At 36.9% G+C, this 12,646-nt stretch overlaps 1 protein-coding gene across 1 annotated transcript in view; it reads left to right on the plus strand.

Moving 5' to 3' along the window:
• Positions 1-12,646, plus strand: part of LOC111511015 (intermembrane lipid transfer protein Vps13) — a 1,108,316-nt gene that overhangs the window by 1,086,941 nt on the left and 8,729 nt on the right. Inside the window, 1 exon segment of the mRNA XM_074170346.1 lies at positions 11,414-11,833. Within this exon segment, the coding sequence (XP_074026447.1) occupies positions 11,414-11,833 (420 nt within the window).

Consider the following 12,646-nt stretch of genomic DNA (forward strand, 5'->3'; position numbering starts at 1 on the left):
TTCTATTTTTTGGTAACCAAGTGTTGCCCATCCTTGCACTTGGCTGCACCATACTGATGATGGGCCAAAAGCCCGAAACACGTGTCTATGGTTTGCCACTTTCATGAGTGCTATGTCCGATATTAACTTCTGTTTCTATATCAAGACACTCAATAACTTTCATATTTGTATATATATTTGTATATATATATATTTGTATATATATATATATATATATATATATATATATATATATATATATATATATATATATATATATATATATATATATATATATATATATATTAATCATTCCCATATTGATTTGAATCCAAGAGCCACCGGTAGATAACTGTTTCAGTCTATTGGGCATCGTCAGTACCGGGCAGGCGGTCCTCGATTGAAGACAAAATGAGAAAAACCAAGAAAGTACTTGATAAAAATAGCTCCGTAAACGCAAGCGAAACATAAGTGGTACCACCTATTGGCGTGACAACTTGCCAAGTTTTTATGTCAGTGTTGGTGGTTTGACCAATTAACCGACAACTGCGGTAGCAGAAATTTGGGAAAGCTAACCTGAAATGCCATCGGAAAACGAATCCACATGTTTCTAGAAATGATATGAAATCTAGAAAGGTTAATGCAGTCAAGCTGCTGGAAAATAATTCCATGAAAATCAAAAAATAAATAGATAGAACTTTTTGATTTTATAATTATACACATATATATATATATATATATATATATATATATATATATATATATATATATATATATATATATATATATATATATATATATATATATGAAGATTTTATCGAGTGAGCATGTCACGTAGGTAGCTATAGCTGCCTACGTGGTGATGTTAGATGATGCCTGGAAATGCTGGGTCTTGTAATTGAAACCACAAATGTGCGGTTAGCTCCTGTTGGTGACACCGTGCATATGTGATGTTTGTTTTTTGTTTTCATTCTTGGTAACCAGTTGTTGTCCACCTTTGCAATTGGCTGCACCGCGCTGATGAGGCCATTAGCCATAAACACGTGTCCGCGGTTTGCCTCCATCATTTTTGAGTGTCCTGTCCACGAATTTCCTCCTTTCGATTTATATCATTTTGACAGTGAACATTGTGAAATACTTTTCGGTGACTAAAAGACAGAAAACAATATCAATATTGTTTTCTTCAATTTTCATTTCAACCATCTCCAGAAATTGCCTTTCATTTGAATCTGGTTTGAAATGGATAATTCTGATGTTTATGTAATCAACTGAATGATCATCAGCTAGAACGTGTTGTGTAAGAGCACATGAATTTTGTTTTAAATTTTTACAATTACTTTTATGAAGAGCTATGCGGGTTTTTAAATTTATTTTTGTTTGTCCTCTGCACAGGAAATTCGTAAAACTACGTGATTTTTCGAATAACGCGTCTTCATCTTTCAATTTTAAATGAGGTAATTAAGGGTTCAACTTTCTTTGGTGAAATTTTTATATTCTGTTATTGTTTGAAGGCGTTTATGATTTTGCTGGACAGTTCAGGGTCTTACTTTTTAACGTGTGATTTCTGACACGGGTTGGACGATAGCGTTCAGCCTGGGGCTTGAACCATCGACTCACACATCGGCCAATCGACTGAGTGAACAAAGCCCCACCTCGAACCGCCCGGCTACCGACCGACAAAATTTTAAGTAACAGTTTCAACTATTTCAACAAGTGCTCGAAATGTTCACCGTTCACTTCTTGATAGAAAAAAGTCGATTTAGGAAATCATTCCAAACGTTATTGAATATTTCCTGGGTAATACTGCAACAGACATCTTTTATTCGATCCATAATTTCCTGGAGTGACTATGACTGCGTGACGTACACCTTAGATTTCATGTACTCCTACAGAAAAAAATCCATAGGTGTTATATCAGGTGACCTAACTGGCCAATAGGGCCGACGTGGCCTATTGAATCCAAGGCATCCACCGTTCCGGAAAATTCTCGTTAAGCCATCCTCGAACAGATCTGTAGTAGTGAAGTGGTGCACCATCTTGTTGAAAGGTAACATCAATGGTAAATTCGTTAGGGTTTGCCCCAACTACTTCTTGAATGCTGTGAAGGATCTGATTTTGAAGCATATTCAAATACAGATGCCCAGTTATATTTTCTGGGCGAGTTGGCTGTGCTTGTTCATCTTTCACTGTCTGAACCATGGTGCATGCTGTTTTTGGCGAATGCATTGGCTTGGGATGTGAGGGTTGAGCAAACCAGCCATCGGATACCTGCTTTCACGTAGCCCCGCTGGATACGGAAATGACAGAATCACTTGTGGTTTTGTTATTCCCTATCTGAATGGCATTCCAACGATGGCGCAATCCTAAGGTGTATGTATCCGTGTCGAGAGGATGAATGACACTGAGCCTATCAGCTGTCTCTACGGAATCTTCGAGATACCGGGTGCCTTCTCGTCGTAGCATCGCCTTTTCACGGTAATGCAGGGCTCTGCCGTGATTGACCTTCTTTCCCTAGCTACTCGTCGGACTTTTATGTTCAAAGTAAACTACAGAGGAGATGGATATCGACTCCAACTGACCTCCCTGTGAATTAAATTCAGGAGCGAGTCTGCAGATGAGATGGATGTCGAGTTTACGACTCCAACTGACCTCCCTGTAAATTTATTTCAGCAGCGAGCCTACAGAGGAGATGGATGTCGTGATTTATGAGTCCAACTGACCTCCCTGTAAATTTTGTTCAGGAGCGAGTCTACAGAGGAGATGGATGTCGAGTTTACGAATCCAACTGACCTCCCTGTAAATTTTGTTCAGGAGCGAGTCTACAGAGGAGATGGATGTCGAGTTTATGAGTGCAACTGACCTCCCTGTAAATTTGATTCAGGAGCCAGTCTACAGAGGAGATGGATATCGAGTTTACGATTCCAACGGACCTCTCTGTAAATTTAGTTCAGGAGCGAGTCTACAGAGCAGATGAATGTCGAGTTTACACTGATCTCCCTGTAAATTTAGTTCAGGAGCGAGTCTACAGAGGAGATGGATGTCGAGTTTACGACTTCAACTGACCTCCCTCTAAATTTTGTTCAGGAACGAATCTACAGAGAAGATGGATGTCGAGTTTACGACTCCAACTGACCTCCCTGTAAATTTAGATCAGGGACGAGAGATTCTCAACTTCCCAACTCCTGATCCAATAACTGAACCTTCAAAAAAAGGTATGGTGGTGCAGCCAGGATACGACTGAGTCGTCTCCTCAAGAGCGGGATACCTTATAAAACCGCCTTTCACCAAATTCTTGAGTGGAGTACGCAGAATCTGTCTCAGGTGGGGTGCAAAAACCCTCATATGGGAAGACTGTCGCGGGTACCAAGGTGGGAATCTTGCAACTTAACTATCCGACTACCTCACTAACGATGAAACAGCAGAGCATATAAATTGTACCTGTCCCGCTGGGGACCGAATCAGGTCTTTAGAGTTCGGCAGAGCCGTACTCTTACCATCTGACCTGAAAAACCACTCACCACGTAAACTTATCGGCTTCGTCAAGAAGCTGGGTTTATTTGGCCGAGTGTGAATAGATGTGAGTCACATAAACCCTTGCGGGTTGCGGTGGAGGGTCGAATAGACCCACTCACATATAGACCCTCTCACTGAAACAAAAAGAGTTAATGTAACCAAGATTTTGATTTATGCGGTCAGACATCACCTCACAAAATACAGTCTTCTACCCGGGTCGTCTTCTATAGATGAATGCAGAATTTTCAGTTTATATACGTGAAATTTGTGTTGTTTAAGATATTTTTCGAAAGTGTTCACAATCAATCAATCAATCCGTGGCTACCAATTTCGTTGTTTGTTGCGGATTATCAATAACAGCTGCCAGAACGTAGATTTGCTGTTCTTCTGGAATATATTTTCTTCCAGATCCTTTTTCCCTCTTTACGCAACCACTCCTTTGAAATTTACTGACCAATTCCCTTAAGTAGGTATGAGATATTGGATTATTTGGGAAGCGTTCATTAAATATTTTTTCTGCTCCATGGTAATTACGCCTAGCTTCAGCGTAAATTGAAATCGCTTCGGTTTATTCCTCTAAAGGACGGGGACGAGGTATCTGAAAATTATAAAGAAATGCTGAACCTATGAAAACTGTCAAAAGTATTACTATGATTAACGTCGATATTAGACTGATATTGAAATGAAATGCTGTTTGGAATCTCCAGCTAAATAACAAAATGAGAATTGAAACTTTATATGTTTTTACCACTTTTATTTGTAACTAACGTTACTGCAGTTTCGTCCTATAAGGACAATTTCAAACTTATAATTAAATTAAAAATTATTGATTACATCAGCCCTTATATAACACCAGTGTAGGTAATAACAGAGGTACTTAACTTAATTGAGACCTGAATTTTGTGTACCTGTGACAATGTGGATACGCTAATTTGAAAACCGGTGAGTAACATCCTAGGGAATCGTTTGAAAACGTCAAATCATTTTTACCTAGTTTACAGGACATTTCATGTTCAGCATACCGTTTTGAGAAATTTCGACCACATAGTCCACATAAGTGAACACTATTACAATCCGGACACTTAAGCTTATAAACTCCAGATTTCTCCAACTTGTCCACTTTATCTTTGGCATTAAAAAGGAAATCAGATAACCTGGCATGTGATCTGAATGCCACTTATTCTGAAGAAACTCGCAATTATCTCTGTTCTTTTACCAAAGTACCTATGTTACCCATTTCTTGATTTCTAATTGTTTGATATGAGGATATATTAATCTGAAAGTGAATTTACGGCTTTGTTTTCTGACTACCTTCTGGATTGTGTATGCGTTGAAACCATTATTATGGCCTATCTGTGTAAATATTTTGATTTGCCTATTTATATTGTTAGCAGACAAAAAGGTAGTGAGTGCTCTGTGCAACATTAAATTGTAGGCTGCTATTTATGACTCTCTGGATGGAAAGAATCACTTGGGATGATAATGTCTGTATAGCTAGGTTTTCTGAATACATTGAACTCAAATGATGCATCTCCATAAGAGTTTGCATCTCAAATCGTCCGTTCCACGGTTGTACTTCCCCCGACAACGGGGAGGCCGTGGACTTTTGAGTTTGGAGTGTCTACATGGCAGAATGGTACCGGATACAGCCTGTAAAGTCGTCAGGAGGTCGGATCCCCTTCTCTGCATGGTCCGTGACCATGAGAGAGCAGGAATTTGAGCATTTCACCTTAGGGCAGCTGCCCGAGCAGCTGATGAACTCGGTATAGTTTTCGACTCTGAACGAGGTGACCACAACTCTGTCACCGAGTTGGAACCCGTTCGGCAATAAGCTCAGATAAAAGCCGCAGAGATCACCTTACTTCTGCGAAGACACAATGATAAACCAATGCATGGGGTCTTCTTCAATAACATTGAAGACCTTGGCTCATCAAAGAGCCTGACGTTCGCTTTTCTCAGGTCGAGTGGACTTCAGTCGGAAACTGAGGGGTTCATGATGGTTTGCCAGAATGATGTCTTCAACACGTTAATGTACCGCAGTCGCGTGATGGGTATAGAGGTTCCTGACACAAGGTGCAGGGCCCGCCGCGAGGCGCCCGAGACCCTAATGCACTTGCTATCAGCATGTCCAGCATATGCGGTCTCAGCCTATATCCATCGACATAACGCGGCCCTAAGAGTGCTTTATTACCATCTACGGCACTCTTACGGTATTGACGAGACACCGGTGTTGCTCTACGCTCCGGGGGATATTGAATCCATTGTCGGGAACGAGAAGTGCCGCATTTATTGGAACTATTCGTTCCCCACCCTCAGGTTCATACAAGCCAATAAATGCAACTGATATCATATACGCATGTATATGTGCTTACTATCAATTCCCATTTATTTTATTATATACCAATACCATTTATTTTATTATACCTAATGATTTTGAGTCAACTTTAAAATCCTAAATCTGCTCATTCATTGCCTGATAGGCGGAATGATGATCACCGGGTACGCTAGTCTGTAATATAAACATGCGGTATGTCTACATAAAGCAAATCCGCGGTATGTCTGCATATCGCAAATTCGCTCTTTCATTAAATATTATTCCTAAATTCCAAATTGTATACTTTTGTTTTGATTATTGGATGATTAACAGTGTCAAATGCTTTCGACAAAAAAATCGTAGTTTGCATTCTCTGTCAATCTCATCCCTAGTCGAAATCAGTTTTGTTTCATTAGAACTATTGTTTTTAGGATATGAGTAACTGTTGGTATCGATTTTCAAAATTATATTACCTAATGGTAATAATAATTATGTGAAAACAATATATTTCCATTGAATCTGTGTTTTTTTAACTATTTATAACTTTGATAATATCATTACGCTCATCTACAATCCATAAAAATGTATTACAGGATATTCATTTTCCGTGGAGGAGTCAATGATCCAACTGAAAAGTTAGCTTCAAAAATTTACCGCGTGATATAAACCACTGAAGAGTCGAATTAGTCAGAAATTTGTCGTATTCATGCATTTTGCCTACAAATTGAATAATCAATTGAAAAAAATGTATTATTGTATTTAGCTTCACTTAGATTATTATTATTAAACATGGTTAAAGGTCGAGGACAGATTCCTATGAAAGCCTAATAAAATAAAAATTAATGTGAACACTGGTAAAATGATCAACATAAAAGCCTAGCCAAAAAAGTCATTGTGAACAAAAGATAGGTATGTGCGACGTTTCAGAAAATATCCTTTTCCGTTTTCAAAATAAAAAATTCACTTGAAAACAACGCTTCAATTATGAACAGCTAGATTTCCTTTGACACACGTCTTTTGACGTGCGATATCTAGATGTCATATGGTCTACTTGAACACCTAATCAGTATGTTTTCTGAGAATATAGTTTAGGTTCATAATTCTGTTTTCAACCTCTCGCCTTAGCAGTGGCAACCAAGAACGATCCATTTCCACAGAGATATATGAAATACACTCATTATCTACTAAAAGAATATATGCGGCTTTATGAGTTTTGTCCAGATGAATTCAGAATGTGCACCGCTATCCTGTTTATTTGTCTTTAATATATTCACGATGGTTTTCTTTATCACACCTAGGGATCTTGAGGTTACCCTATATAACTTCTTCCACGGGAACAAGGTATATTTTGTGAATACACTCTTTCGTTTTTTAACTTATTTTCGGGTTTAGTTCGTGTCAAAAGAGATCTCAATGTGTTAGTAGTTCTAAAAGTTTCAGACCAACATAAAGTAAAAAGTTGTGAGGTATGCATGTTATTCGGTGTTTAATGATTATAGAATATGTATAATGTTGTTTATTGCTTTTTCAAGCTTCACTGAAAGCTCTTTCTACAAACTGTTCCGGATATGCAATTTCCTTCAAGGCCGTTTCAATAATAGTTATTTTCTCTTTCAGATTATGAACCGTATTGAAAACTGTCTAAGCTCTATCACACACACACACACACACACACACACACACACACACACACACACACACACACACACACACCTGACTATACACTTAACTGGCACTAGCATGATGATTAGATGTATAGTAAAGATATCTGTTAGTATGAGTTCATTCGATAAACACTCGTATCATCGAGTTTTTTATCCTAACAGTGTTAGGATTAGGAAGGATTAGGATTATGATATCAGATCATAGCCCAGATCATCATCAACATATCTTCACGGTACCATATGTTTAGGTCATTTTGGTAAGTTTAGATGTGTTTCCTCAAAATTTCCATGAACATGTTTCTCAGAATCGATGAGCCATTGCCATTCCAAATTCTTGTTGATTAAAATTCTCTTTGAACTAGAAAAATGTTTTTCATTTTGTGGAAAATCCAACCAGTCTCCACGTCTTTTTTGAACTTTCTATTGAAGATTCAGGCACCATTCGAGAATAACTTTTTTATATTGTTTATATCATTCTGTTTTCTTTACTGCCGATAATTCTTGCCATCCAAAAATATCCTTCAATTGTCTGCTCGTTTCAATAAGACTTCTGTTTTGTAAGAAATGTTCCTTTCTAACTTGTTAATTTTTTTAAAATCAATTTTGGCAGCTGCCAAATTTCTCAGATTTCTCCACATCAAAATTTATATTTTTTGGCAATTCCGTGCCGGTCGCACGAAGGCCGGTCTTTTTGAAATCTGATCATTTGGTATACCTACTCTTATTATGTGGTTCCAAAACTGAATTTTAATCTTGATTAAAATGCTTTTCATTCACTATTCTCTTCTCGATAGATTGACAAAAAGTCTTCTCTTAACTTCATCTTACTCTACGAGGATGATGTTTTTCTCAGTCCTAGAGAAAATGAAAGTCCAAGGTTTCAAATATAAAGTATAATAAGTAAAACAACGACTCCATGGACAGAATAAAAAAAACAACATGTAAAAACTTTTAACAGAAATAATGTAAAATTCTATAAAATAAAAGAAACTAGAACAAAGGAAATACGGCCAATTTGACCCTGCTATTTATTATTAATTTAACCTGTTGAATAATTACACATGCACTAACTCAGTACAAAATACTTATAATTTCACTTTTACTTTAGGGATAGTGGTGTATAAAATTAAATTTTCACCCATTTTTTTGTAATTATACTCTAGCTAAATTATCAGCATAAGAAACCCAACAACATACAACCTCTTTGCAAATAGAAAGTGGACTCAGACAAAATGATATGTGAACTCTCTCTCAAGATCATCAGGTTATTAAAAAAATAACAAACACTCACATAACGTCTCTTTGGGTTGTTCATGGTCAACCATAGGTTCCGTTGACCCGGTGTGTCTTCAACACCAACACTTTTATTTTAAACTCCCCTGTACCCAATACCGCCCTGTACCCAATACGATTTCACTACACCGATTTTTCTTAAATTTCGCACCATGCGCTTAGACAAAATAACTCCCCTATTTAGGCCACCTTCCTCAGCCTCGAAGGCTGAGACCCCCGATCTCGTCTCGACGGGTTTCAGTAACCGACTTTTTGTGTCTCTCTCAAAAACTCCCAAGCCCTCACGTCAACATGGCTAGCCACAAAAACCTCATCTTAGCGTTTTTTATCCTTCCCAATTATATGATCATCGCAGGATGTAATATATTCATTTGTTTAGTCTAGCCCAACTTGTACATGACCATGTTCAATGTACCACAACGACGCTCAAAGGTCCGACAGTCATAAAGTAATTCAGCGCTTTTCCAACTGGAAAAATATCGACACCGAAGAAAAGGGTGATCGACCTCGAACTCTATGAATGAAATAATAGTTTACGGTAACCATCGCAATGGCAGTTATTACTTACAGTTTAGTCAAAATATTTCGACGCGAGAAGTGAGATCAACCCAACTTTGAACACATGCTGATAGATGGAACAAGAAGCGTTTCTTAATGTCCGCTTAGCGCCTCTCTGTGAATTGAATGCCAAAGTACGTTGGATCTTGAATCTCTTCATTTTCTGAAGAATCAAGAATACCCTAGATCGTGTGTTTTCGTCATAATATTTCAAATAGGAAGGGGTCCTAGTGATTAATTACACCATAGTATTTCTATCCATTTTGCTTGAGGCCCTAGATTTGCAATTGGTATGAAATATTCCTTTTGCACCAAGGCAGAATAAATCAACTCCATAAGTAAACAACATTGATACTTTCTGAACATATGTTCATAATAAAATAGTTTTATAATCGATAATCAAAACCGACTCGTTCATTTTTTTGTATTTAATGTTTGTTGAATTATTTTATATTCTTTGTTCATTTCCATGTCTCATTTTGGGAATAGGACATCGACATTTCATTGTCTTTAAAATTATTGTTTTGCCTCTTGGTTAACGAACAATGAGGATGCCTCTTGATATATTATTGAAACTCTATATACATTTGGGGGATCAGACATAATGAAAATAAATTGCATTAATGCCATTACTGAACATCTTCAAGGTCGAAAAGCAACTGCCTCTTGCTTCCTGTGAAGCTGACTGAGTTTTTTCAATTACACATTCAGTAATCATGAATTGAGTGATATTGGTTAGAATGTAAATCAATCTTCGATACAGATGTTGAATTATTCTAATTAGTGAGTAATCTAGTTGGTTAACATTTTGAAACTGAAAATCAAAAGTTTGAGTCAAGTCGATTAATGTAACTTTTATGTTTGATTGTTTGAGATAATCACTGCAAAATATTATTTATATCAGAAAAACTGTAGCAATATTCGAAAATGTGATCGAATTGACTGATACTTGATGAAAATTCATAACTCTTTCAAGTAACACTTCATTGTGAGAATTCCACTGGATAGTTTACAAAACCGCAACACGTGTTTCGTGTTTTCATATGAAAACGCTTGAAGAAACTATTTTATAGCTTTAAAATACATGTGTTTCCTGATGTTTGTCTCCGAAAAAACATTATCAATATCTGTGTAGTCTCAGAAAGGTACAAACCAATATCTTAGAACTCAAATGTACATCAACTCCACAGATCTTTTGAAAATTGACAAGTAGAGCTGAACCCATGCATTCCAGTGATTTTTTTATGAATATGAAAGAACTGATCAGAAGCCAATTTTCATAGAACAATAATGTTTGTTTCAGATGTATTGTATATAGCTGAATTCGTTATTACAGTGGCTACAAAAATCGATGAAAAAACTAGAGGTCCGTAGGTATTTGAAAAAATTAAGTTGATGATGAAACGAAACGTCGTATTGTGAATTAGTTTATATCAGATTATGACAAATATGAAACATTATTGAAAGTTTCCTTGTCTTTTTTATATCATTCGAAATGGAGTCGGTAGATTTAAAAAACAAAATTCTACAATTCTAGTTTTAGTGAATATTTCAAAAACAGTGTTGTGATCTTCATTCGGGTTTGAAGACAGTCGTGGCTTGGAACTGTATCGTAACGTTTCGCCAGCACGAGTGGCTGGCATCTTCAGAGGTTTATTCATCTTGATGGTTCACCGATGACTAAAATGAATAATCAAGATGACTCAGATGAATAATCAAGATGAACAAACCTCTGAAGAAGCCAGCCACTCATGCTGGCGAAACGTTAGAATACACTTCCAAACCACGACTGCCTTCAAACCCGAATAAAGATCGCAACACTGAAAATCTCGGCCGCGAAAGCCTTAACCAATTCATTTCAAAAACAACCACTGATATTCTCTATCTGAAAAGACATTATTCTAGTTTCCCAAAATAGGAAACTTTCGTCCAATTTAACCGACCTTTTAGGTCTTACCATTTTCGAGATAGAAATAGTGGGATCAGCTAAAAAACGCCTAAATATTACATTACGTTCGAACTATGATTAAAATAGCTTTTTAGATATCTTCTTTCTTCAAGTGTAAATTAATAAATATCACTTTATTTATAGGGAGTATACTCTGGTGTAACAGGAGTATTTACCAAACCAGTAGAAGGTGCTAAAGAACAGGGTGTTGAAGGGTTTTTCAAAGGTTTGGGGAAAGGAGCAGTTGGACTCGTAGCAAGACCTGTTGCCGGAGTAGTTGACTTTGCAAGTGGGTCCTTTGATGTAGTGAAAAGAGCCACGGACTTCAATGAGGATATTTCTAGACTGCGCCTTCCAAGATTTCTAGAGGCTGATGGATTAATAAGACCATACGATCCAATAGAAGCTGGTGGTCATAAATTATTGATGGAACTTTCGAAAGGAAAGTACGCCAAAACGGATATTTACGAAGCTCATTATACAATTATACCATTGAAAGAAATATTACTGTTAACTAATAAACGGATATCATATATTTGCCACGATATTTTTGGAGGATGGCAGGTGAGTCTAAATAAGCAGGAATCTTTTGAGTTAACTGTCTTGAAAATGAAAGGTTTCCATGTGAGCTTCTTGTCTAAAATAATTCCAAGGTACCTAATTGTTGGAGACACTGGTAGATCGGTATTGTTAACTGTGACGTTATTCATGTTTGGTAAATTGTGCCTGGTAAAAAATGTAACATAGGTTTTTTTGGGGGTGAGGGTGAATCCCAATAAGTTAAACTTCGTAATTATCGATGCGATGGAAGATTTCAAAGACACTATGCAGGTTTGTAATTTTTTTTCGGTGTTATATACAACAAAATCGTCTGCGTACTGAATGAGTTTATAGGAATTATTTTCCTCGTGTATATTAATTGTAAAAATATTAAACAGTAATGGTGATAGGACGGATGTTTGTGGTAATCCCATGGAGACATATCGAGGTCCTATAATCGAATTATTTTCTGTTCTAATGTACACTTCTCTTCGCGATAATGTTTTATATATGAAATTAGCAACTCTTTCGGGGATTACAGTTTCTATTAATTTTTGTCTCAGCACATGGATACACACCGAATCTTACGATTCGGTGTGTATCCCTTTTATATCCAAGAAGGCAGCACCTAGGTAATGATTTTTTGAAAAACATAACTGAATATCGGTACAAGATGTGAAACTGCATCAATGGTTCCTAGTCCTTTTCTAAAGCCAAACTGTTTTGAAGGGAGACTAGAATTGCAAGTCAAGTAAAATTCTAATCTGTGCTTGATAATTCGTTCGAATGTTTTGTATATACATGATAATGAAGATTTGCGTCGGTAGGATTCATGTA

Source organism: Leptinotarsa decemlineata, unplaced genomic scaffold (genome assembly GCF_025532065.1).
Source record: "Leptinotarsa decemlineata unplaced genomic scaffold, Ldec_3_MD MMD2_P_RNA_scaffold_8, whole genome shotgun sequence".
Lineage (NCBI taxonomy): Eukaryota > Metazoa > Arthropoda > Insecta > Coleoptera > Chrysomelidae > Leptinotarsa > Leptinotarsa decemlineata.